Below are 27,955 nucleotides of genomic sequence, written 5' to 3'. Positions count from 1 at the left end.
AGCAGGCTGACGGGCATCCCTGAAGGAGCCGCTCTGTGCGTGCGCTCCGCACAGTCCTCGGCATGCGAGCAGGCGGACGGGCATCCCTGAAGGAGCCGTTCTGTGCGTGCGCTCCGCACAGTCCTCGGCATGCGAGCAGGCGGATGGGCATCCCTGAAGGAGCCGTTCTGTGCGTGCGCTCAGCACAGTCCTCGGTATGCGAGCAGGCTGTCGGGCATCCCTGAAGGAGCCGCTCTGTGCGTGCGCTCCGCACAGTCCTCGGTATGCGAGCAGGCGGACGGGCATCCCTGAAGGAGCCGCTCTGTGCGTGCGCTCCGCACAGTCCTCGGCATGCGAGCAGGCTGACGGGCATCCCTGAAGGAGCCGTTCTGTGCGTGCGCTCCGCACAGTCCTCGGTATGCGAGCAGGCTGACGGGCATCCCTGAAGGAGCCGTTCTGTGCGTGCGCTCCGCACAGTCCTCGGCATGCGAGCAGGCTGACGGGCATCCCTGAAGGAGCCGCTCTGTGCGTGCGCTCCGCACAGTCCTCGGCATGCGAGCAGGCTGACGGGCATCCCTGAAGGAGCCGTTCTGTGCGTGCGCTCCGCACAGTCCTCGGTATGCGAGGAGGCTGACGGGCATCCCTGAAGGAGCCGTTCTGTGCGTGCGCTCCGCACAGTCCTCGGTATGCGAGGAGGCTGACGGGCATCCCTGAAGGAGCTGCTCTGTGCGTGCGCTCCGCAGTTCTCGGTATGCGAGGAGGCTGACGGGCATCCCTGAAGGAGCCGTTCTGTGCGTGCGCTCCGCACAGTCCTCGGCATGCGAGCAGGCTGACGGGCATCCCTGAAGGAGCCGTTCTGTGCGTGCGCTCCGCACAGTCCTCGGCATGCGAGCAGGCTGACGGGCATCCCTGAAGGAGCCGCTCTGTGCGTGCGCTCCGCACAGTCCTCGGCATGCGAGCAGGCTGACGGGCATCCCTGAAGGAGCCGCTCTGTGCGTGCGCTCCGCACAGTCCTCGGCATGCGAGCAGGCTGACGGGCATCCCTGAAGGAGCCGTTCTGTGCGTGCGCTCCGCACAGTCCTCGGTATGCGAGCAGGCTGATGGGCATCCCTGAAGGAGCTGCTCTGTGCGTGCGCTCCGCACAGTCCTCGGTATACGAGCAGGCTGACGGGCATCCCTGTACATACGAAACTCACTTTTACTGTGTGCTTTATGCGTCCTCGTGTTGCCCATATATACAGAAGAGGATACATGTCAGTGTTTCCCAATTTTGCATATGCCCCTACAGTGCCCTTGGTGGTGGAAGAAAGTGAACTGTCTGGATTGGGTTTAGAAACACAGTATTATGGGTATAACAGCATAGGATATGAGGATAGATAGATAGATAAATGGATGGATGGATGGATGGATGTTGTAATATGCATATCCAGAACTGTGAAGATGATATGCTTGTTCAGCCAGCACACAGTGAAAACCTAAGTGTCTCTGAAATTTTACCACTCTAGTTTCAAAGCAATCTATGAGCCTTATTTACATGCATAAAGACCCATACCGATGCCTCATTTCATCACAGTGTAGGCATATCACAAGAAAAGCATAATGTTTATTGGGAAATCAAGCAGGCAGGTTTGCTTCAGTGTGGAATTCCCTCTGTTAAAAATGCGGGATGATGGTCTCCTGGGAAATGAAATGCAAAGACGATCTCTGACATCCAAGGCTGGAGCAGCTTGGAGAAGCGTCTCCCCTGTGTCCCCCCTAGTGTCTCCCTGTATTCCCCCCTAGTGTCCCCCCCTCGCGACCCCCCCAGATCCTACAGCCCTGTCTCCTGGCCCTGGGTCATTGCTCCTTGATGGTAGTGCACAGTCCTGCCCTGCAGATCCAGACTTCTGGTACAGGTGTGTCACCTGACCTGAGATGGACATCTACCTCTGGTTCTGCAATCACAGTCAGGGAGGAGATCAGTATGGGTCCACACAGGGTTCTGAATGCAGGCCCCCATCCGACTAATAAAAGTAAAAACACTGAAGCCAGCCCCACCCACAGTATCTACATCCTATAATGATAGTTAAACGATCTGCTTTTGAGAAGCAGAACCAGAGCGCCTGAACAAGCGGTAACCGATGAAGAGCAGGCTGGGTAGCAGCAGGGCCAGCAGGACCATGATGGCCACGTAGCTAGAGTGGGGGAGGGGCGGTGTGTCAGGGGCCTCTGCTGGAATCATGTTGGTCATGTTCAGCATGTAGCCCAGAGTCCAGCCAGCATCACTGTCTCCAATCTGAAGCAGATAAAAAAAATACGCCTTCGTGAGGAAGACATTGTGGGGACATTAGGTTTAAGTTCAGTGAAGAGGACTTTGTGGGGACATCTTCTACCCAACATGTAGATGGCAGCAACATACATGCAGTCAGGCTGTTAATGAAAGGTATGAGTCAAACCTTTTTGATGAACTTGATTTCCTTCCAGGCATCCGAGGTGAAGTTGTATCCATCTTCAAGCAGCGTGACGATGTAGGTCCCTGAGAAGCAGTATTCAGACAAGTACTTCTCCTTAACTGTAGGGTGGTCCTTTTGGATCTGCAGAGACATCAATCAGCATGGACCAGCACAAGTCAAAATTTTATTCTTCTGATCAGTACCTTCATTGCGGATGCTGACAGCAAAGTAAAACCACACTCCACTCCGCCCTCACACTATTCCTCAAGCCCCACCCCATTCCCCTCCCACTATCCCTCAGGCCCCACCCCCAACTCCCCTCCCAGTATCCCTCAGGCCCCACCCCACTCCCCTCCCACTATCCTCAGACCCCACCCCACTCCCCTCCCACTATCCTCAGACCCCACCCCACTCCCCTCCCACAATCCCACAAGCACCACCCCACCCCCCTCCCACTATCCCTCAGACCCCACCCCCAACTCCCCTCCCACTATCCCTCAGGCCCCACCCCACTCCCCTCCCACTATCCCTCAGACCCCACCCCCAACTCCCCTCCCACTATCCCTCAGGCCCCACCCACTCCCCTCCCACTATCCCTCAGACCCCACCCTCAACTCCCCTCCCACTATCCCTCAGGCCCCACCCCACTCCCCCCCACTATCCCCCAGGCCCCACCCTACTTCACACTTGCCTTTTCCCAGGGTGTAGAACAGTAACTAGTCAGCTTCTGCTTTGCATCATACAGGGACCCGGAAGTCAGGTTCAAGAAATTCATCACAAAGAAGAAAGCAGAGAAAGCCTGGCAAGCAGAAGATGTTAAGACACAGCATTTACACAGAGTCTGGGTCAGACAGCACGGTCAGCCAGTACCTAAATGCCCTGCTCAAGGCCCAACAGTGACATCATTACTCTGCGAGCCTTTGGGTGGTTACACACTGCTTGCACATCACCCTAGAATGGCCACGTAAAATGAGAATGATCATATCTCCAGTTCCTCCTTTAGCTGCCAGCTAACACCATTACCCCATAATGCTTACCCCAAACGTCCCCTGCAGTGGGGGCTGGAAGACCCCATTGAAGGAGCAGCTCCTCCTGACACACTGGCTGAAGTTGAAGAGGCCTTGTACATGCTGATGGCAGAGACTCCAGTTCCCTGCACCTTGATGGATGAAGGTCCCAGTTGGAGCCCCTTTCTTGGAGACACAGGGGCTATCATAGACATCGGACAGGTCCTTCTGTTTCCTGTAGCCTGGGTGGAAGCAGTGGTCTAGCAGGGTGCTGTTTGCGTTCTCTGGCAGTGCCCGCAGCCCGTGACTCAGCGCCAGCCTGAGCGCCTGGTCCTTGCCATAGCACAGGAAGCTGTGAGTGTACACGTGGTACTCATTCCCGTACAGACGGAAGTGGATGAAGTTCTGAGGGGACTCTCCCTCCACCCCAGATACAAATGTGATCTGAGTGGACGCTCCGCCCAGGTCCAGGGCCCCCATGGTCCGCTGGGCCTGGAAGGAATTGGGCCTCATGAGCTCAGTCTGACCAGCCCCCAGAGCTAGAGAGCTTCACAATGCCTGAATGAGGCAAAGCCCCGTAGAGGTTCCCTGTAACGTGAGAAAGGTGGTGTGGTAACTCACACCACCACCCACTCGATGGCTCACCCATTTCCTGCTGCTTATTACATTACGTAAATTACTAACTGTGAGAGCATCTCTGTACCACGTTCCATCTACTGCAAGGCCGCAGTTCTTGGACCCACCTTACGGAAGTTATCACCAAGATAATTGACAGTGATCCAGCCGTAGGCGCCCTCTTCCTGGCCCGTGATGATGCAGGCTCCCTGGTAGGAGAATGGGGTCACCTTGAGGAAGTTCTCTACTGATGCCAGGACCTGGTCTGAGGCTGACTGGTTCTCCATCCTGTGGGAGAGGCGGAGAAGAAAAGAGTTACTGCCGTCACCCTGATGGTCACAAGGTACTTCCTCTTACTCATCCTCTGCTCTTGCTCGGTTTATTGAAATATTTATTTGGACGCTCAGTCGGGTGTCAGTTAAAATATTCTCTAAATCGCTTTCAGGTCCTGGAGGTGGAACTGAACAGCTTAGAGACAAACTGCTTTGTCAGGTAAAGCGCCAACACCATTGTGTTAATCGGTTTCTTTGTTTGACATTTTCATAACATTTCAGAGTTCAATACACTGCACGGCTATACGAACCATTAAAGATTTATGACTGAGAGATGCCATACGGACCAGGGGGTGAGCGACCTGCTCAGAGACCGATGTGTTCTTCCTCTGTTTCTCAGCTTATACCATTACCATAGAAACCACCAGGTACACAGGTTACCATAACAACCTCATCCCACCATGTCCCCTGACACACGGGTTACCTTAGCAACCTCATCCCTGCTGTAGCTCCCAGGTAGACAGGTGTCTCCTTTTGTCTCTCAGTGGGAATGTTGCTCCTGGCCTCCTCCATGCACTCCCTGAGTGAGCTCCCAGCAGCATTTGGGCTGCCAGCATAGCTGGAGATGCCCTTGCCTGGGTGGGGGGGCAGGGCACACCAGCCATGCAGAAAAAAAATTAGTATTCACATGGGGGTTAGAACCACCCCCCGGGTTTATGTATTGCGTTTAAAAATCTGAGCAGTGAAAGCTGCTTGGCCGATCAACTGCCAGTTAGGTGATGCCTGGATAGGTTAGCAGTCCCACCTATACAGCAATGCGGACATACAGTTACACAGACACTCAGGCACCGTTAAAGGGATGTTCAGTCAAGAGGTTTGATATCCTCACTAAACCTAAGCCAGTGTGCATCACAGCAGCCTTTCATGGGAAAATGCATGCTGCCTGCAGTTCCACTAGGGGGCATCATCGGCAAAGGCATGGCAGCTCACCCTCTTCCCACAGACCTCACACCAATGTCAAAACACAGACTGGCGTCTACGATCCCAGCATGAGAACTGTGTGGCTGGATGACTCAGCCTCAACTCCCAGTGGTCGCTGTGGGGGGTCAGTCTTTGACAACTTTGTTTTGAATTTCATATCTAGATATATAGTATCACAAATCTCATACATCTACGTTTGTCTCCATTCCTGTTGGTGCCAGCAAGATAACTATTCACAATAACCGGCCTGTCACAGATGAGTATTCGTGATAACCGGCCCATCACCTATATGATAAATATTCGTAATAACCGGCCCATCACCGATAGGATAAATATTCGTAATAACCGGCCCATCACCGATAGGATACATATTCGTGATAACCGGGCCGTCACAGATAGGATAAATATTCATAATAACCGGGCCGTCACAGAAAGGATAAATATTCGTAATAACCGGCCCATCACAGATAGGATAAATATTCTTAATAACCGGCCCGTCACCGATAGGATAAATATTTGCAATAACCGGCCGGTCACCGATAGAATAAATATTCGTAATAACTGGCCCGTCACCGATAGGATAAATATTTGTAATAACCGGCCGGTCACCGATAGAATAAATATTCGTAATAACTGGCCCGTCACCGATAGAATAAATATTTGTAATAACCGGCCGGTCACCGATAGAATAAATATTCGTAATAACTGGCCCATCATCGATAGGATAAATATTCGTAATAACTGGCCCATCATCGATAGGATAAATATTTGTAATAACCGGCCGGTCACCGATAGGATAAATATTCGTAATAACTGGTACGTCACAGATGAGATACGACATCTGGAAAAAAGGAAAATCAAACAGTTTGTCTCGGGGGCCCTACGCAGGCAGGGTGATGGAACGGTGATCACCGCTTGTATGACATTGTATAGCTAAAACAACATTAATTCCATCAGTTTCATTTGAAGCACACAGCTACCTTGACACTCTGCTCTCTTTATCACCATTAGCACATGGGACACCCCCAACATACCTTTCACATTACACACGTGTGTCTGCTGCACCATGCCTGTGTTGTTCTCCTTCTCCGCTGGCCACTGGTACACGTACACCGAAGTGTGAGAAGAGCCAGCATCCAGGACGATACCATACTGCCAGAAAGGGGGGGGGGAGAGCAGGGTCCACATACAATCAGTAGATACATGTCTTTAAGAGACACCTTTCTCCAACGTAGCAGAACAGCTTACGGTTGGGTTTACTCTCAGTGAGGCTATGATTATTAAGGGAGAATAAAGAAATGAAGACCATTGTATCGACTCTGTGTTCTCTACAGCGCCTCCTATTGCTCAGCTGATGCAGCACGGGCCGGCTACCTTGTACTTCTGTCCGATGTGTCTGTTCTGAATGACGCCAGTGGTCACCATGCCAATCACGGCCACAGCGAAGACGATGGCGATGCCGATGATCAGCGGCCGGTGCCAAGGGTTCTTCATCTTCATCTCTGAAAGGTAAATAAACCAACCAGGGAAAAACATCAAGATGAAAGAATCTGCTACAGCAAGATGCTTACATCTGTTTGGGAAGGCAGGTTAATATCTATGCAGCAATGACATGAAGGAGATGGCATGTCTGCAGGTTTCCAAAGTCTAGGTCAAAGCCTGATGGGGCCACGCCGGAGGGCCACAGCCTGATGGGGGCATACTGGGAGAACAAAGCCTGATGGGACCATACTGAGGGGACAGAGACTGATGGGCCACGCCGGAGGGCCACAGCCTGATGGGGCCATACTGGGGGAACAAAGCCTGATGGGGCCATACTGAGGGGACAAAGACTGATGGGCCACGCCGGAGGGCCACAGCCTGATGGGGCCATACTGAGGGGACAAAGACTGATGGGCCACGCCGGAGGGCCACAGCCTGATGGGGCCATACTGAGGGGACAAAGACTGATGGGCCACGCCGGAGGGCAACAGCCTGATGGGGCCATACTGAGGGGACAAAGACTGATGGGCCACGCCAGAGGGCCACAGCCTGATGGGGCCATACTGAGGGGACAAAGACTGATGGGCCACGCCGGAGGGCAACAGCCTGATGGGGCCATACTGAGGGGACAAAGACTGATGGGCCACGCCAGAGGGCAACAGCCTCCCACAGCTGAAAATTTAACAGGCAGATTATCAGGCTGCAGAAGCGACTGGCTTCTGCTCAGTGGAGAGATGTTTATGGTGCACCTGACACGGCACGTTTAACAGCACATTAATGTTTGGGACCTACAGCCCAGCTCTGCAGGAAGGGAGGGAGGGGAGCAGACAGGGCCGTAAATGGAGACCCAGGCAGATGCTGTCCCACGATGTTCAGGTCTTACACCCCTGCACTAACTGCAAAAACAGCCACAAATCAGGTCAACCAGAAACTCTTTTTGGTCACTGCCAGTGACTCCTACTTCACCCTGTTTTTGTGTACTGCTGTCTTAGAAACTTTGAGCCTGGAAGCAGCCGGCCTCACAGTGTGGCCTCACAGTGTAGCCTCACAGAACCAGGATTAAACCAGGATTTAAAAATGCAGATAAAAAAAAAATGAAGCGGTCTCTTAGTTTTATCTCAGAGTTGAATAAATAAATGAAAAAACTAAACAGGAAATGTAGCATTACTGAGTGCAGCCAAGGGAAGGTCGATGTATTAACTGTGAGAAAGATCACGCCTCATTGGAAGGTATACTATGCAACATGAGTAGCTCAAAATATTTGTACTTTGATTCAATATTTATTAATTTTCCTAAATGTTTCTGCCTTACGCAAACCCAGCTAACAGAATACAGCTTGTCCAGAAAAGGCTATTGTCCATTTGGAGTGGAAATCATGCCAGAGGTTACAGGCCTGATAAACTGTCCGGCCTGTGCATCCACACAGTAAATGTCTGATTTAAGAATACATTCCGCTCATTATTTTAAGGTATAAGGTATATAAAATTGCACAAAACAGTTCAATTTTTATTATACATATAATTAACACTGCACTACTTGTACTACTTCATATGTAAAATACGTAATTTATTTTTAATTAATTAAGATACATTTCTTGCAGCCATTTTGGTCACTGCTGTTATCCAAAGACTCATTTTAACACAGTGGATCTTGCTGCTTCAAACGGCTTCCTTTGGCCGGGAGTCATCGTAGAGGAAGCATCTGAGTGACTGAGAAAGATGAGTCCAAACAAATTTATTTTTGCTTATCGTGCACCTTCTACGTGTCACTGGTGTTACGCAATTAATTTGAATAACCATTCAAAAATGTAATCGGAACGTCAGTGGTGTTACGCCACACCTGTGACACCAGTGGCTAGTGTTAATGTCATCGATGATCGCAACAATTAATAAGGAAATTAGATCTTGGTTAATATTTTGTCTGACAATTTTTCCATTTTGTAAAATAAAATCACTTGTTCTGTCACTGTTGTTACATGGCGTCCATGGTGTTAGAGTTCAGTTATGACAAAGTGTTTGCTATTTCTGAAGTATTGACTTTACTATGAGTATCTTACTTTAGTTGTCATTAAATACAGGCACACTGAGGAATAATAGAGGTGGCAAAATTAATGCCTCATGACACGAGTGACAAACTGAACAAAACGTTTCAAAATTAAGAGCTTAATTCCACATAATATTTAATATATTTTAAATGTTCTAAGTTTTGGTCAGTTTGTCACATTAAAGTATATAAAATTATATGTGGAATTAAGCATTTATGCTTTTATGAGGCATTAAGGAGGCATTAGGAGGCGTCAAGATAATGTGGGTGGTTTAGTTTAGGGATCAGGAATTAATGAAACAGACTTTTCAAAATTTATCCACCTCAGTTTTCATTGCAATTAAAGAATGGCTCATATACCGTATTAGAAAAGTGACTTTTGAATGCTGAAACTTCATACACTACAAGCGCAAGATGTGAGGTTTGTGAGTCAGCCCCGGTCCAGCCCGGCGGTTCTGACCCAACACCGTTCGGGATTTATTGCCGTCATTTCAGCTCCATAAAGATCCTGTTGCGGAGGCTGCAGGGAGCCGCGCCCCTTCAGGCCGGTTAGGATCAATGCGGGTTTACTGCTGGGTTTAGGTGGATTACAAGGACCGTGCCATCGATCCCAGCTCGGAGACGCCGCCATCTCGGGGCTCTTTAACTCCCTGTATGCTCCGTTTGCACTATAGGAATGCTCAGTAATGCGCGCCAAGCCCCTACCGCGGAGGGGGTTTCATGTTTAAAGGCTCCCCAAACCGCAAACTCCGTTTTAAACACTCACCTCCCCGCAGCAACGCGCACTTATCTCCGCAGGACAGAAATAAATTTCAAAACGAGCGTGTCCCGAGACTGGCACACGGAGCCCCCTCTTCAGCTGGGAAGCGGCGGAAGCCCCCGCTGGCCCCGAGCTAGTTGGCATGGAAACGCGGGGTGGGCGGCACGCGGGGGTCGCACTCTTGGGGAGCGCCCTCTTTTGCCCGTATTAATCAACAGTGACGCGCGCGATCTCGGGAACGACTTCATTTCCTCCTTTTCAGGAAGAGATGGAGGTTCCTCGGGGCTTTGGGATCTGCTCCCGCGAAGAGGAAACCTCGGTCACGCGACGGGGGTGGGATCGGAATCCCCTCTACTCGAGGGAAGCCCCCCGGAGGCCGAGTAAAAAACACCAACTTCCGGAGCAAGAAAAACATGCAGCAATACCAAAGAACCAGGAATCACTTAGATCTAGTGTAGTAATTCTCCTTCTCATTTACAGTATACGTCATTTTAAATAAAACGTATTTCTACGCGTATCCGTCAAACGATCCAGGCGTATTTACATACACGTATATTTATTTAGTGGTCAGATGTGTTTGTCCAGTAACCTGTTGCGTCAGACCGATAAATAGCAGTAGTACACGATCAGACAGTTAAAACAACAAAGGCAGGATTATTTTGATGTGGGCCAGTTAAATATGTTTCTTCTAAGATGTAAATAGAAAATTAAGTCCTCACGAATATTTTTACTCTGTCCTAAATAAAAAAAAAAAAAAAAACGGCCCTGTAGAGGTTCCTCCACCTCAACGTGCATTTGGCAAAAGCTGAGAGCGCTCTGGTGTGATATTTTTCTTCGCCCCTGCCAACAACCCACTTCCCATCCGAAATGCACCCGCACGTCTATGCAGTCAGGCTTTTTGGCATTTATTCCCATACTTATTCTTGGTGTTTCTTGCTGTATGTTGTATTTACAGTTTGGTTTGGTATCGATCCCCTAAGCCTGTTTGCTGTTTGGTTACGTTTCCTTGGCAATGTCTGCTGCATTGGTATCTATCCCCTGCTGTCTGTTCATATCAGATGCAATACCTCAGCCCCAAAGACACAGTTTTACATTGACTCATCCTACCCTGTAGGACAAAAGATGAACATGTCTGGTACACTTACCAGGACAAGAGTTCTTCCCCAAATCAGACACACATTTTTATACTTCTGCTTTCTTTGAGAAATGCCGGATGTCACTGTGTTCTATGAATACGGGGTTTATATGTTAATGAGTATAACCCAATAGCTCAATGTAAAACATGGTAACCTATAACCAGCCCTATTAATAGAACCATCACAAGCACTAACACATTGTATAAACCGATATAGCATTATCCCCTCCAACCGAAAAAGGTAAAAAGATCTGACAGAGTACACTTCAGTCGGCAGTAAATTCCATGTAGTACTTTTATGTTAACTGTCACCTTTGCCCCCCCCCCCCCAAACTGAGCTTTACTTTATTATTTATCACATTTAGGGGCACCTTTAAAGTGTTGGGCTTTCTGATTCTACTAGGATATCTCTGTGTTTCCAGTGGCCCTAAATCAGACCATTATACTAAAACAAAAACAAGTTCAGATTATTAACTGTGAGCAGCACTGACCTGTGGTTCTAGGCAAAACCCTAAACGTCTCCTGCTGCCCCAGGAGGCCCCTCTCACACAGCCCGTCTCCCAGTGCTGTCGTTCTGCCCTGAACACTGCCTGCTGTCCCAGGAGCCCCCCCTCACACAGCCCGTCTCCCAGTGCTGTCGTTCTGCCCTGAACACTGCCTGCTGTCCCAGAAGCCCCCTCTCACACAGCCCGTCTCCCAGTGCTGTCGTTCTGCCCTGAACACTGCCTGCTGTCCCAGGAGCCCCCTCTCACACAGCCCGTCTCCCAGTGCTGTCGTTCTGCCCTGAACACTGCCTGCTGTCCCAGGAGCCCCCCCTCACACAGCCCGTCTCCCAGTGCTGTCGTTCTGCCCTGAACACTGCCTGCTGTCCCAGAAGCCCCCTCTCACACAGCCCGTCTCCCAGTGCTGTCGTTCTGCCCTGAACACTGCCTGCTGTCCCAGGAGCCCCCTCTCACACAGCCCGTCTCCCAGTGCTGTCGTTCTGCCCTGAACACTGCCTGCTGTCCCAGAAGCCCCCCCTCACACAGCCCGTCTCCCAGTGCTGTCGTTCTGCCCTGAACACTGCCTGCTGTCCCAGGAGCCCCCCCTCACACAGCCCGTCTCCCAGTGCTGTCGTTCTGCCCTGAACACTGCCTGCTGTCCCAGGAGCCCCCCCTCACACAGCCCGTCTCCCAGTGCTGTCGTTCTGCCCTGAACACTGCCTGCTGTCCCAGGAGCCCCCTCTCACACAGCCCGTCTCCCAGTGCTGTCGTTCTGCCCTGAACACTGCCTGCTGTCCCAGGAGCCCCCCCTCACACAGCCCGTCTCCCAGTGCTGTCGTTCTGCCCTGAACACTGCCTGCTGTCCCAGAAGCCCCCTCTCACACAGCCCGTCTCCCAGTGCTGTCGTTCTGCCCTGAACACTGCCTGCTGTCCCAGGAGCCCCCTCTCACACAGCCCGTCTCCCAGTGCTGTCGTTCTGCCCTGAACACTGCCTGCTGTCCCAGGAGCCCCCCCTCACACAGCCCGTCTCCCAGTGCTGTCGTTCTGCCCTGAACACTGCCTGCTGTCCCAGAAGCCCCCTCTCACACAGCCCGTCTCCCAGTGCTGTCGTTCTGCCCTGAACACTGCCTGCTGTCCCAGGAGCCCCCTCTCACACAGCCCGTCTCCCAGTGCTGTCGTTCTGCCCTGAACACTGCCTGCTGTCCCAGAAGCCCCCCCTCACACAGCCCGTCTCCCAGTGCTGTCGTTCTGCCCTGAACACTGCCTGCTGTCCCAGGAGCCCCCCCTCACACAGCCCGTCTCCCAGTGCTGTCGTTCTGCCCTGAACACTGCCTGCTGTCCCAGGAGCCCCCTCTCACACAGCCCGTCTCCCAGTGCTGTCGTTCTGCCCTGAACACTGCCTGCTGTCCCAGGAGCCCCCCCTCACACAGCCCGTCTCCCAGTGCTGTCGTTCTGCCCTGAACACTGCCTGCTGTCCCAGAAGCCCCCTCTCACACAGCCTGTCTCCCAGTGCTGTCGTTCTGCCCTGAACACTGCCTGCTGTCCCAGGAGCCCCCTCTCACACAGCCCGTCTCCCAGTGCTGTCGTTCTGCCCTGAACACTGCCTGCTGTCCCAGGAGCCCCCCCTCACACAGCCCGTCTCCCAGTGCTGTCGTTCTGCCCTGAACACTGCCTGCTGTCCCAGGAGCCCCCTCTCACACAGCCCGTCTCCCAGTGCTGTCGTTCTGCCCTGAACACTGCCTGCTGTCCCAGAAGCCCCCCCTCACACAGCCCGTCTCCCAGTGCTGTCGTTCTGCCCTGAACACTGCCTGCTGTCCCAGAAGCCCCCCCTCACACAGCCCGTCTCCCAGTGCTGTCATTCTGCCCTGAACACTGCCTGCTGTCCCAGAAGCCCCCCCTCACACAGCCTGTCTCCCAGTGCTGTCGTTCTGCCCTGAACACTGCCTGCTGTCCCAGAAGCCCCCCCTCACAGACATGTACTCACATATACATACATGTACACACATGTACACACATATACACACATGTACTCACATACACACATGTACTCACACACACACACACACACATACATGTACTCACATACACACACATGTACACACATACACACACATGTACACACATATACACACATGTACTCACATACACACATGTACTCACACACACACACACACACACATACATGTACTCACATACACACACATGTACTCACATACACACACATGTACACACATATACACACATACAGACCTACACACATAATAAATACATAAAAACCAACATCTAAGACAATAATGAGATTAAAAGTATCTCCTAGATCATGTTGCAGAAATTGTCCCATTATTGCATATTTAGTGCAGCTGAATGTAAAACAGTGGGATGTAAAACAGTGGGGGGGCAATGTCTAGATTTATTTTTTGGATAAAAGCTGTCCGTAAATCTAGAGGTCCAGACTTTGAGAGCTCTGAAGCGTCTCTTACAGAAGGTAAGAGAGTAAACAGATGGTGACAGGGGTGGGTTACATCTTTCGCGATGTTAATAGCTCTATAGAGGCATCGGGTTCTGAAAATGTCCTCCAGAGAGGGCAGGGTGAGTCCGCTGATCCTTTCGGAGGTTCTTATAACCCACCGGAGACTTTTCCGATCTGACTCTACGCAATTTGGATACCCTGATATCAGACAGTATGTTAGCACACTATCAATGGGGCAGTAATAAAAGGGTCTGAGCAGCTCTACAGACAGGATTTCTATGCTGTGTTCAGTGAGCATGGCTGTGTGCTCCATAGATATTAGCACAGTATTGCCGTGCTGTGTTCAGTGAGCATGGCTGTGTGCTCCATAGATATTAGCACAGTATTACCGTGCTGTGTTCAGTGAGCATGGCTGTGTGCTCCATAGATATTAGCACAGTATTACCGTGCTGTGTTCAGTGAGCATGGCTGTGTGCTCCATAGATATTAGCACAGTATTGCCATGCTGTGTTCAGTGAGCATGGCAGTGTGCTCCATAGATATTAGCACAGTATTGCCATGCTGTGTTCAGTGAGCATGGCAGTGTGCTCCATAGATATTAGCACAGTATTGCCATGCTGTGTTCAGTGAGCATGGCTGTGTGCTCTATAGATATTAGTACAGGCTTTTTAAAGCCCCCTGGATGACACCGCTGCCCCAGGCAATAGGTGAGGACTCAGTCCAGCTCTGATTGGCTGTGCTGTGCCAGAGAACGGATGTGACAGATGTATGGGAGGCCATGCCCCTGGATCTAGAGAGAGAGCAGAGCAGGCTGCTGTTGCCTTATTTGGTATATATTTGGTGTGCCTGCAAAGCGAGAGGTTCCTGAAGGACATCCTGCACCCTTAACAAAAATCTGAGTGTTCTTCGCTAAAGGTAATGCTTTGATGTATTCACTCACAGAGAATGGATCAGGTTGTTCAAAGCAAAGGCGGGTGGAGACTTTGTCATGTTTAAGGGTGGATGGCTGGCTGAAAAGCAGTAGATGATTACTGTGACCCTCCCACCCCCCCATCAATCAAAGCCACAGCTGTGACCCCAGTGGCACTGTGGTGGTGTGTGACTGAGGGGTTATGACTGGTGGGAAGGTCAAACCCTGCGGCTGGAATAGCGATGGCACCATTGGGCCCCTGAGGACGGGCCCTTAACCTCAGCTGCTCCAGGGACTGGCTGACTGCTAAATAGATTAAATGGACCAGTGAGATTCTTTAGGAACTGCCCGACACCTCCCTGCTCCATCCTGCACCACCCTGTACCACCAAACGCCATCCTGCATCACCCTGCGTCATGCTGCTCCACCCTGCGCCACCCTACACCGCCAAATGCCATGCTGCATCACCCTGCGCCATGCTGCTCCACCCTGCACAGCCAAATGCCATCCTGCATCACCCTGTGCCATGCTGCTCCACCCTGCACCGCCAAATGCCATCCTGCATCACCCTGCACCACCCTGCCCCACCCTGTGATACCATGCAGCACCCTGCACCATCCTGCGATACCATGCATCACCCTTCGCTACCCTGCAATGCCATGCATCACCCTGCGGTGCCAAACACCATCCCGCATCACCCTGTGCCACCCTGCGACACCATGCACTGCCAAACACCATCCCGCATCACCCTGCCCCACCCTGCGACACCATGCACCGCCACGCACCTGGGCCAGAGCACACATCTGAGAAGGCATCTGGGACCCAAGTTAGATCCTTCTGGGTCTCTGCTCCTTCAGCTTGCCTCTCGTGTTTCTTGTGAGGGCTCTGCAATGCTGTTTAGATCGGGGATGGCATTGTGTCTGTCAGGGATGAGGTTACAGGGACACCTGAGAACCTGTCCGCTCTGGGCAGAGCCTGGTTTCCTTGCCATGCTTTGTTGTCCAGATCAGGGTCTTTGCTGCTGAGGAAACCGGCATTGTGACACCGTGGATATCTCACAATAAGTCCTCATGGCGGGCAGAAGACACCCGTGGAGGGTGTTTATTTAGCCATCTCTGTATCTCTGACTCCTATCTGCACCTCAACAGTAACCTGGAGAGCAGACTGTTTTGTTTATCCCTCAGGCACGTGAACCGAGTTAACAGCATGACGCGTATCAACAAGGCAGTGAAAAAAATGGTGCCTATTAGAATGCCATCACTGAACAGATGGAGATGGAGAATGGAGTGAGGGCTGGAAAGAGGTTTCCACGCCTCTGGCGAGGGTGTTCAGTGCTCTGCATGATTCATGCTGGGACAAGCTACAGGGAGCGGAATTTCCACTCTGATCACATGAGCTCTACATGAACAGGACAGCCTGTTAGAATAGGGGGGAGGATCTGCAAGCTCTTCCTCCACAGATATCTTTGGTGCAGAAGCAGAGCTTGGTGCAGTGAGCAGGCCCTGCCTACAAACCGGTAATATCAGCCTATCATAATCAGTGTAGAGAGTCCAGCAGCCTATCATAATGATTGGAGAGACTCCAGCAACCTATCAGGAAATGGCCCTTGGGGCTCCCAAGAGCCAGCGACAAGGTCTCGATGACTCAGCACCCATCTCCCAGGAATTACCTATTGACTCATTTCGCAAGATTTGAAAAAGGCCAGAGAGGAGACTTGCTACCCATTCCAAGAACTAGAAGGAAGTGAGAGACAGAGCACCACAAAGTGAAACAACGAGGGCTGTCATACATCCTGCAGAGGGATTGTGGCTAACGAGTGCATTCATAATGACTGTGACATATGTCCACCGTTCAGGCTGGCTATCCCACACCAGCACACACCTGCTAAAGCTTCTTATGCCTAGAAGAGTAGCCCCCCCACAGCTGCGGACCATCTGTGTCCCACAGCACATCTGCTTAGGGCTTAGAGAAAGGGTCCAGCGGAGTCCCCAGGAGCTCAGACGAACACTGCAGAATGGCAGCTCCAATTCCAGTGCATGCAGCAGTTGTAGAGCGTGCGGCAATGCCAGTGTGTGCAGCAGTTCCAGAGACAGGCTGTTGGCTCTGGAATGTCTCTGGCCAACAAATAAACTGTGATAAAAGGGTCATGTAATTTGGAAAGGCATCGAGATCAGAGCTGATAACTGAATAACAGAGTTTCCCTCTCAATGCCTGGTGAACAAACGGACAGGAATGTTTACACTGCAAAGCTGTATCTCACTGTACCGCCAAACTGCTAATCTGAGCCAGATCAAACATTTTTTTTTTAAATATACTTCAGCTATGCCTCAGATGTTTGTGTGGTTGCCAAGGTGACCAATATAAACAGACTTCACAGGTCCCGCGCCACGCGTGATGCTTTGCAGCTTGATGCTTTGCAGCTTGATGCCCCTTCGGTACGGCTGCTGCAAACTCCATAGCAGTCAATCCACCTGTGGATTTCTGTCCTTAGCAAACTGCAGCCGCAGCAGCAAACAGGCAGGTGACAGTGGCCTAGAGGACAACGGTGACAGAGAACTGACACATTTTCCAGACTCCTTTCCAGAGTCACCTGCTCTTCCAAGCAGTGACACTGGTCCCAGTGCAAGATTTTTTGCCCCCCCCCCTCCTCATTTCTAAACACGTACATGCATGCAAACAAATAATAATAATTGATATTTTTATTGATCCCCATGGGAAAATTCTTTTTATGCTGACCCCAACGTACTCTCTGGAGATGAAAGCAAGCCGGCTGTGAAGGGCAGCCACCCACAGCAGTGCCCAAGGACCTGGGGGTGAAGGCCTTACACTGACTGCTGCAGATGTGCCAAGGCTGGGCTTGAACTAGCAACCTTCTGATGACAGACACAGAGCCTGAGCTCACTGAGCGGCACACTGAACAAAACAGCGAGCTCTGCTGAATTATGATGTCAATTTTGGGCAGCAGTGGGCACAGCTAACCGAAGACTTCGCTTCGATAACTGCTAGTCCACTAACTTCAAAGCGTAATTCGGTAATGCTAAACTAATAAGCCATTAAAAAATTAGCAGCTAACAACAGGCACTTGCCTCTAGCTTCTATCATATCAATTTAGCTTTGGTTTGGTTTTTGCCTCCGAAACTGTTAAAAACATACCAGAGAACTAAAAATGTAACCTGTTTAACACTGAAGTTCCATCTCTCAAACTAGAGCGATGACCAGGGGTATTTAGGACTTACACAGTTGGGTATGGTTTGATTCTGTAGAGTTTCCTAAATAAATTTGCATTAAATGTTTCTTTCCATTTGCAAGAAGCTTTTTTGTCAGAGAAGCCCTATTGTGCAGCTGGCCCATGCTGGCATTTTGCCCTCAGTGAAGCCACTTGGGGACTACAGACATGGCGCCGTTTGCCTGGAACTGGGAAGCAAGGTCTCAGCATTTTGCTGGTCTGTAGCTCCATCAGTCAGAGCCCGGAAAATACAAACCGGGGACCTGTATCACGAAGCTGGATTTCTTGCTTTTTAATTTAAACTACTATATCAATAGCTTCCCGACCACCTGTCCCATCGATCCTCCGTAGGGCTCGCTGTTTCTCTGGGCCCCAGTGTGTCCCACAAGTGCTTCCGAAACAATTGCTTGTTATTTTGTCCATAGTGATTTTACGCTGGACCCAAATGTGCAGGGCCCCAGCTGACGTTCGCTGCCCCGCCCACCATGCAGGCCCGCCCACCATGCTGTCCTGCCCACTTGAGCTGCCCCACCCACTTGAGCTGCCCCACCCACTTGAGCTGCCCCACCCACCTGAGCTGCAGTGGAGTTTAATTTATTTAAGAAGGATGACTCCTAGGGAGAAAATTAGGCCAAGCAGGTATGCAATGTCTGCTAAGACCGAGCGTCTGCTTTGAAAAGAGGAAAATGTCACCAGTGTTGCTGGGCAGAGCAGCTACAGTACCTGTGATCTCACTAGGTTAGGGCACATCTAATGCATGTTCCAAACAGAATCGAAACTAGTCAGTCAGGAACTGTTGGTGAGTAACTATTGTCTCATTCTGCAACCATTATGTACCACATCCTTTGAATTCTGAGGTGGTCGGCTTGCTGTTGCTCGAAATACACACACATATTCATCTAAGATCAAAGGAGTATTGAATTGTCCTGGCAGCCTCAACTGCAAGCAAATGTAAAAAAAAGTCGATTTGTGCTTACTGACAGGAAATAAGATGTTCCTGGCTGGATGCCCCACGCTGCCCTCTCCGCAGTGAGAGTAAAAGTGTAGATAGAAAATTTCCTCAGGAATTCTCACTGGGACATATGGAGGGTAAGTTCCCAAAATGATTTATATTTCTTCTGCTTCTAAGCTTATTTTACAAAAACTAAAGGCTACTGTTCCTGAACACATATTGGCAGGCTGGTACTCTACTGTGGCTCCTGAGCACACACGGCAGGCTGGTACTCTACTGTGGTTCCTGAGGATACCGTGGCAGGCTGGTACTCTACTGTGGCTCCTGAGCACACACTGCAGGCTGGTACTCTACTCTGGCTCCTGAGGATACAGTGGCAGGCTGGTACTCTACTGTGGCTCCTGAGCATACACTGCAGGCTGGTACTTTACTGTGGTTCCTGAGCAAGCAATGGTATTCTGGTACTCTACTGTGGTTCCTGAGGATACAGTGGCAGGCTGGTACTCTACTGTAGTTCCTGAGCAAGCAATGGCTGGCTAGTACTTTACTATGGTTCCTGAGCACACACTGGCAGACTGGTACTCTACTGTGGCTTCTGAGCACACACTGCAGGCTAGTAATCTACTGTGGCTCCTGAGCATACACTGCAGGGTGGTACTTTACTGTGGTTCCTGAGCAAGCAATGGCATTCTGGTATTCTACTGTGGCTCCTGAGGATATAGTGGCAGGCTAGTACTTTACTGTGGTTCCAGAGGATACAGTGGCAGGCTGGTACCCTACTGTACCAGAGAGATAGGTGACCGCGTGCGGGACACTTCCCTAAAGTGGCCCCCGGACAGAGAGATAGGTGACCGCGTGCGGGACACTCCCCTAAAGCGGCCCCCGGACAGAGAGGTAGGCGACCGCGTGCGGGACACTCCCCTAAAGCGGCCGCCGGACAGAGAGATAGGTGACCGCGTGCGGGACACTTCCCTAAAGCGGCCCCCGGACAGAGAGATAGGTGACCGTGTTCGGGACACTCCCCTAAAGCGGCCCCCGGACAGAGAGATAGGTGACCGTGTTCGGGACACTTCCCTAAAGCGGCCCCCGGACAGAGAGATAGGTGACCGTGTTCGGGACACTTCCCTAAAGCGGCCGCCGGACAGAGAGATAGGTGACCGTGTGCGGGACACTCCCCTAAAGCGGCCCCCGGACAGGCAGATAGGTGACCGTGTGCGGGACACTTCCCTAAAGCGGCCCCCGGACAGAGAGATAGGTGACCGTGTGCGGGACACTCCCCTAAAGTGGCCCCCGGACAGAGAGATAGGTGACCGTGTTCGGGACACTTCCCTAAAGCGGCCCCCGGACAGAGAGATAGGTGACCGTGTGCGGGACACTTCCCTAAAGCGGCCCCCGGACAGAGAGATAGGTGACCGTGTGCGGGACACTTCCCTAAAGCGGCCCCCGGACAGGCAGATAGGTGACCGTGTTCGGGACACTTCCCTAAAGCGGCCCCCGGACAGAGAGATAGGTGACCGTGTTCGGGACACTTCCCTAAAGCGGCCCCCGGACAGAGAGATAGGTGACCGTGTGCGGGACACTTCCCTAAAGCGGCCCCCGGACAGGCAGATAGGTGACCGTGTTCGGGACACTTCCCTAAAGCGGCCCCCGGACAGAGAGATAGGTGACCGTGTTCGGGACACTTCCCTAAAGCGGCCCCCGGACAGAGAGATAGGTGACCGTGTTCGGGACACTCCCCTAAAGCGGCCGCCGGACAGAGAGATAGGTGACCGTGTGCGGGACACTCCCCTAAAGTGGCCCCCGGACAGAGAGATAGGTGACCGTGTGCGGGACACTTCCCTAAAGCGGCCCCCGGACAGAGAGATAGGTGACCGTGTTCGGGACACTTCCCTAAAGCGGCCCCCGGACAGAGAGATAGGTGACCGTGTTCGGGACACTCCCCTAAAGCGGCCGCCGGACAGAGAGATAGGTGACCGTGTGCGGGACACTTCCCTAAAGCGGCCCCCGGACAGAGAGATAGGTGACCGTGTTCGGGACACTTCCCTAAAGCGGCCCCCGGACAGAGAGATAGGTGACCGTGTTCGGGACACTCCCCTAAAGCGGCCGCCGGACAGAGAGATAGGTGACCGTGTGCGGGACACTTCCCTAAAGCGGCCCCCGGACAGAGAGATAGGTGACCGTGTTCGGGACACTTCCCTAAAGCGGCCCCCGGACAGAGAGATAGGTGACCGTGTTCGGGACACTTCCCTAAAGCGGCCGCCGGACAGAGAGATAGGTGACCGTGTGCGGGACACTTCCCTAAAGCGGCCCCCGGACAGAGAGATAGGTGACCGTGTTCGGGACACTTCCCTAAAGCGGCCCCCGGACAGAGAGATAGGTGACCGTGTTCGGGACACTTCCCTAAAGCGGCCCCCGGACAGAGAGATAGGTGACCGTGTTCGGGACACTTCCCTAAAGCGGCCGCCGGACAGAGAGATAGGTGACCGTGTTCGGGACACTTCCCTAAAGCGGCCCCCGGACAGACAGATAGGTGACCGTGTTCGGGACACTTCCCTAAAGCGGCCGCCGGACAGAGAGATAGGTGACCGTGTGCGGGACACTTCCCTAAAGCGGCCCCCGGACAGAGAGATAGGTGACCGTGTGCGGGACACTTCCCTAAAGCGGCCCCCGGACAGAGAGATAGGTGACCGTGTTCGGGACACTTCCCTAAAGCGGCCCCCGGACAGAGAGATAGGTGACCGTGTTCGGGACACTTCCCTAAAGCGGCCGCCGGACAGAGAGATAGGTGACCGTGTGCGGGACACTTCCCTAAAGCGGCCCCCGGACAGAGAGATAGGTGACCGTGTTCGGGACACTTCCCTAAAGCGGCCCCCGGACAGAGAGATAGGTGACCGTGTGCGGGACACTTCCCTAAAGTGGCCCCCGGACAGAGAGATAGGTGACCGTGTTCGGGACACTTCCCTAAAGCGGCCCCCGGACAGAGAGATAGGTGACCGTGTTCGGGACACTTCCCTAAAGCGGCCCCCGGACAGAGAGATAGGTGACCGTGTTCGGGACACTTCCCTAAAGCGGCCCCCGGACAGAGAGATAGGTGACTGTGTTCGGGACACTTCCCTAAAGCGGCCCCCGGACAGAGAGATAGGTGACCGTGTTCGGGACACTCCCCTAAAGCGGCCCCCGGACAGAGAGATAGGCGACCGTGTGCGGGACACTTCCCTAAAGCGGCCCCCGGACAGAGAGATAGGCGACCGTGTTCGGGACACTTCCCTAAAGCGGCCCCCGGACAGAGAGATAGGTGACCGTGTTCGGGACACTCCCCTAAAGCGGCCCCCGGACAGAGAGATAGGTGACCGTGTTCGGGACACTTCCCTAAAGCGGCCCCCGGACAGAGAGATAGGTGACCGTGTGTGGGACACTCCCCTAAAGCGGCCCCTGGACAGAGAGATAGGTGACCGTGTGCGGGACACTCCCCTAAAGCGGCCCCCGGACAGACAGATAGGTGACCGTGTGCGGGACACTTCCCTAAAGCGGCCCCCGGACAGAGAGATAGGTGACCGTGTGCGGGACACTTCCCTAAAGCGGCCCCTGTCAGGCATTTCAGAAGCAGGATTGGGTGAGACATGGGCGGCCCCACCAAAGTCTTATTCAAAGAATATTTCATCTGCTTTGTGGCTTCATGTATTATATTACATACAGGGATGACAATGACATGTTAAAGGATATTCAGAGTGGGAAAGTACAGCATGTAGAAGTGTAGGGTAACAGAGCAGACAGTAACAACGCAGATGGTAACAACGCAGATGGTAACAGTGCAGACAGTAACAACGCAGACGGTAACAGTGCAGACAGTAACAACACAGACAATAACAACACAGACGGTAACAACGCAGACGGTAACAGTGCAGACAGTAACAACGCAGAAAGTAACAGTGCAGACAGTAACAATGCAGACAGTAACAATGCAGACAGTAAGCAGAGACAATAACTGCGCAGACAGTAACAATGCAGATGGTAACAACGCAGACGGTAACAGTGCAGACAGTAACAGTGCAGACAGTAAAAGCACAGACGGTAACTGCGCATACAGTAACAACGCAGACGGTAACAGCGCAGATGGTAACAGTGCAGAAAGTATCAGCGCAGATGGTAACAGTGCAGAGAGTAATAGTGCAGACAGTAACAGCACAGACACTAACTGCGCAGACAGTAACAACGCAGATGGTAACAGCGCAGATGGTAACAGTGCAGAAAGTAAAAGTGCAGACAGTAACAGCGCAGATGGTAACAGTGCAGAGAGTAACAGTGCAGACAGTAACAGCGCAGATGGTAACTGTGCAGACAGTAACAGTGCAGACAGTAACAGCGCAGATGGTAACAACGCAGATGGTAACAGTGCAGACGCCAACAGTGTATGTGTGCTGCTTTATCAGTCCTGAGAAGGCAGTTTCCCGTTTTCCATTGTAAAACACATGATTTACAAGGTAATTGAATCCCCAGTGAGGTTCTTCCATTCCTTTTCAGGAAATCTGCCCTCATACTCGAAGAGCCCAGTAATATCTTATGGTATCTTTCATGTGTTTTACATCTCAGTAAAGCTGCTCAGAATGTGAGTCTGATATATGATCAAGCTCCGACATTTATAGCTGCTTTTTATAACACTGAATTACCCAAGTTATACCCTATCTTCACATATACCTTGAGGGAGCAGATTTGGATCTAACTATAATTGCTCCACTTTCCGTGTGTTATGTAACCAGGGGGTACAACGCAATACTGCATTAGGCAATATACTACGAACAGACAACAGTCTTATACACCCTTAAAAATACTTTTAACCCCTCAAAAATGGTATACGATTTTGCATAAACTCTCTATACGCTGTTTACAGGCAGCTTATTTTGTTATTGTCCCTTGAACCTGTTTCATTTAAAGATGGGGAAGGCTCTGCAAGTGACAGGAAGTGTTTCACGAGGGAGGCCGGATCAGACAGAGAGTCAGGCAGGCGGCTGCTTATCCAGAGCTGCCCTAACGGATTCTCTCCTGCCTGGTGTCCTTTCTGTGCATTCTGCCCCTTTGCCTTTCTGTGCATTCTGCCCCTTTGCCTTTCTGTGCATTCTGCCCCTTTGCCTTTCTGTGCATTCTGCCCCTTTGCCTTTCTGTGCATTCTGCCCCTTTGCCTTTCTGTGCATTCTGCCCCTTTGCCTTTCTGTGCATTCTGCCCCTTTGCCTTTCTGTGCATTCTGCCCCTTTGCCTTTCTGGGCATTCTGCCCCTTTGCCTTTCTGTGCATTCTGCCCCTTTGCCTTTCTGTGCATTCTGCCCCTTTGCCTTTCTGTGCATTCTGCCCCTTTGCCTTTCTGTGCATTCTGCCCCTTTACCTTTCTGTGCATTCTGCCCCTTTGCCTTTCTGGGTTTACATAGGTGTATGCTAGTTTCTTCATTTCATCATTTTTTAAAACATAAAAATACTGTGTCATTTTCACTCTGACCCAAGATCAGGCAGAGTGCGTCTTCAAAGCTGTCATCTGTGGCCCTCTGAGATCTGCAGTCAGGCTGATAGAAACCATCAGGTATGGAAGCCTTTGGGAAAACATGCAGAAGGTCACCGGGCATCACAGGAGCTGCAGCAGAGGCAGGCTGCTGTCGGACTGAGCAGCACAGCGTTCCGGCCTCCGGACTCATGGTAGAGCGGAAACTCACCAGTGCACAGGCAGCAAAGGGAAGCAGCAGAAAATACAGAGTGTACAAGGAAGCAGACAGACACACATACACAGACACACACAGACAGACACACACACAGACACAGACACACACACATACACAAACACACACACAGACATACATACAGACAGACACACATACACACACACACAGACACACACATACACAGACACACACACAGACACACACACATACACAGACACAGACACACACACAGACAGACACACACAGACACACACACATACACTCATACACAGACACACACACAGACAGACACACACACAGACACACACAGACAGACAGACAGACACACACACACACACATACACACAGATACAGACAGACAGACACACAGACACAGACAGACACACACACAAACACACATACACAGACAGACACACACACAGACAGACACACATACACAGACAGACACGGATACACCACACACTCGTGCACACACACACATACAGGATCACAAATACACACACTCATACAGAGAACACACACAGAGATACTCTACACATCCATAGAACCATAGATACACACAGATACACTGCGCACACATGGAAACACAGATACACACAGATACACTGCACACACATAGAACCACAGATACACACAGATACACTGCACACACATAGAAACACAGATACACACAGATACACTGCACACACATAGAAACACAGATACACACAGATACACTGCACACACACATAGAAACACAGATACACACAGATACACTGCACACACACATAGAAAGACATATACACACAGATACACTGCACACACATAGAAACACAGATACACACAGATACACTGCACACACATAGAAACACAGATACACTGCACACACACATAGAAACACAGATACACACAGATACACTGCACACACACATAGAAACACAGATACACACAGATACACTGCACACACACATAGAAAGACATATACACACAGATACACTGCACACACATAGAAACACAGATACACTGCACACACATAGAAAAACAGATACACACAGATACACTGCACACACATATACACACAGATACACTGCACACACATAGAAACACAGATACACTGCACACACATAGAAACACAGATACACTGCACACACATAGAAACACAGATACACACAGATACACTGCACACACATAGAAACACAGATACACACAGATACACTGCACACACATATACACACAGATACACTGCACACACATAGAAACACAGATACACTGCACACACATAGAAACACAGATACACACAGATACACTGCACACACATAGAAACACAGATACACACCATCATTCTCCCTTATCAGGCTCTTTTATCTGCCCATGTGGCTGTGAGACAGTCACTCTTTTGTTGCTGGTAACGGGTGCCTCGTGTGGAGGGAAGCCCCTTCCATCCCCTGGCTTCTCCTGCACCCCCCACCCGGGTCCTCTGTCCTGCTGACCCCTGACGTCGCTTCTGCTCATCGTCCTACCTGCTTGCTGGCTCATGGTTGCTCCGCCTGTGTGCCTCTGCGAAGCCTCCCTACTTCTTTGCTCGTGTTCAGCAGCTGGGCCTTCTGTGTCATGCTTTTATAAAGAGCGGCACTTTGGGGGGGCGGGGCTCGCTCGCCCGCCCGCCCGCTTGCTTCCTCTCTGTGCTCCCTCTCTGCCCCCCCACTCCCTGCTCAGCTCCTCCTCCTGTCTGCTGCCTGCTGACCACACTTTCAAACTGCACTTTAGCATGTGGGCTGTGATTATATGCAGATGTGTGCGCTTTGGTGTCTGTGTGCCCATTGTGGCATGAGTGTTTTTGTGTCTGCAATGCACTGCTGTGTCTGAGTGTGCTTGCTGATATGTGCACTACTGTGTCTGCATATGCATTGCTGTATCTGCGCTCCTGTGTCGGCATGTGTGTTGAGATATCTGCCATACAGTGTCTGCGTCTGCATGCTGCTGTATCTACATGATGCTCCGTCTGTGTCTGCATGCTGCTGTGTCTGCGTCTGCATGCTGCTGTGTCTCTGCGTCTGCATGCTGCTGTGTCTGCGTCTGCATGCTGCTGTGTCTGCGTCTGCATGCTGCTGTGTCTGCGTGTGCCTGGCCGTCCTCCCAACTGCATGGCCACTTTCCACTGCCATGCTTGCCGTGTTTTGCTCTGACACTGGCTGCCATTGTCTAAGAATCATGTCTGAAACAGTTGAGTCGACTTCCGCTGCTGCCAGCACACAAAGGCACAGCTGTGCTGGGGTGGAAACCGTACCCTGATACTCAGCAACGGGCTGTCCATGGCCCCGCCTTCTCCGAGCCCCCACTGCAGACAGGGGATGCTTCTTCCCCAAGGACACTCTCCCACCGGGGGTTGGAGGGTGAGCATATCAGGTGCCAGCTGTGATCTTTCTGCCTGCTGTTTCTGAATAAAAGCCGCCAAGTCAGTTTCAGTGCTCAGTACACTGATCGCCAGTGTTGGGGAAGTTACTCACAAAAGTAATCTATTCAACCAGTTGAGTACTCTGTGACTGTGACTCTTTATACTCAACTGTATTCTTTCTGTAATGGATTTCTTTTGTGAGTAACTTCCCCAACACCGCTGATGGCTTGTGTGGGAAGCAGAGGAGGTGTGAGTATGTGGGCTGCTGTGTCTGCATCACAGCCAGAAACAGCTCTCAGCCGTAAAGTTCGTCATCTCACAGACATAGCTCATCGGCTCATATTACGTCCAACAAAAGGTGTCTTTCAAATTCACACCGAACAATGAGACATGGGAATCTGCAGAGGAAAGGGAGATGACATCGTGCACCGTATACCATTGCCTTGGATCTGCTCATTGCTGCCCCTGCAGGCTTCTAATTGTGAGAGCTGTGCACAGTCTGCGACTTCAAGCACTCAAGCATGTGGATGCCTGAGAGTATTTTTGCCTGTTTACATGTGTGGGTGTGCAGTATGCTTCTCTGTACCTCTGTGTGGGGTGTGCAGTGTTTTTCTCTGTGTGGGTGTGCAGTGTTTCTCTGTGCTTCTGTGTGGGTGTGCAGTATTTCTCTGTTCCTCTGTCAGGCTGCTCCATAGTTTGTTCTTGGTGATGCCTGAGGGTGTTTTTGCCTGTTTACATGTGTGGGTGTGCAGTGTGCTTCTCTGTACCTCTGTGTGGGATGTGCAGTGTGCTTCTCTGTAAGACTGTGTGTGGGATGTGCAGTGTGCTTCTCTGTAAGACTGTGTGTGGGATGTGCAGTGTGCTTCTCTGTACCTCTGTGTGGGATGTGCAGTGTGCTTCTCCGTACCTCTGTGTGGGGTGTGCAGTTTGTTTCTCTGTGTGGGTGTGCAGTGTTTCTCTGCACTTCTGTGTGGGTGTGCAGTGTTTCTCTGTTCCTCTGTCAGGCTGCTCCATTGTTTGTTCTTGGTGATGCCTGATGGTGTTTTTGCCTGTTTACATGTGTGGGTGTGCAGTGTGCTTCTCTGTACCTCTGTGTGGGATGTGCAGTGCGCTTCTCTGTACCTCTGTGT

General features: G+C 51.4%; 1 protein-coding gene and 1 long non-coding RNA gene across 3 annotated transcripts; one reads left to right on the top strand and one right to left on the bottom strand.

Annotated features, from left to right (window-relative positions):
- Window positions 1-1,562: 1,562 nt before the first annotated feature.
- On the bottom strand, window positions 1,563-26,055 carry entpd1 (ectonucleoside triphosphate diphosphohydrolase 1). Of its 2 annotated transcripts, none has more exons than XM_048987557.1 (9): window positions 25,951-26,055; window positions 6,661-6,788; window positions 6,321-6,438; window positions 4,790-4,940; window positions 4,162-4,321; window positions 3,449-3,910; window positions 3,103-3,210; window positions 2,415-2,552; window positions 1,563-2,254 (listed from the first exon to the last, which is right to left on the bottom strand). In XM_048987557.1, exons 1-9 carry the CDS (start codon window positions 25,964-25,966, stop codon window positions 2,045-2,047), a joined length of 1,491 nt encoding a protein of 496 aa, XP_048843514.1. In that variant the 5' UTR covers window positions 25,967-26,055; the 3' UTR covers window positions 1,563-2,044. The 2 variants fall into 2 exon arrangements, with proteins under 2 accessions (XP_048843514.1, XP_048843515.1); XM_048987558.1 differs by lacking the exon at window positions 25,951-26,055 and adding an exon at window positions 9,578-10,289.
- On the top strand, window positions 18,980-20,150 carry LOC125715710 (uncharacterized). Its single transcript, XR_007384153.1, has 3 exons — window positions 18,980-19,695; window positions 20,002-20,052; window positions 20,104-20,150. It is a non-coding gene; the product is annotated as an uncharacterized LOC125715710 (long non-coding RNA).
- Window positions 26,056-27,955: the final 1,900 nt, after the last annotated feature.

Source organism: Brienomyrus brachyistius, chromosome 20, assembly GCF_023856365.1.
Source record: "Brienomyrus brachyistius isolate T26 chromosome 20, BBRACH_0.4, whole genome shotgun sequence".
Classification (NCBI taxonomy): domain Eukaryota; kingdom Metazoa; phylum Chordata; class Actinopteri; order Osteoglossiformes; family Mormyridae; genus Brienomyrus; species Brienomyrus brachyistius.
The sequence above is the reverse complement of the archived record's forward strand: the minus strand, read 5'-3'. Positions and strand labels throughout refer to the sequence as shown.

Excerpts from the sequence above, each read along its gene's own strand:
- entpd1 (XM_048987557.1), bottom strand. Across the intron at positions 3,911-4,161 it reads TTGGTGATAACTTCCGTAAG|GCCCAGCGGACCATGGGGGC; the intron begins GTGGGTCCAAGA and ends AATTCCTTCCAG. Across the intron at positions 2,553-3,102 it reads GTTCTACACCCTGGGAAAAG|ATCCAAAAGGACCACCCTAC; the intron begins GCAAGTGTGAAG and ends ATGTCTCTGCAG.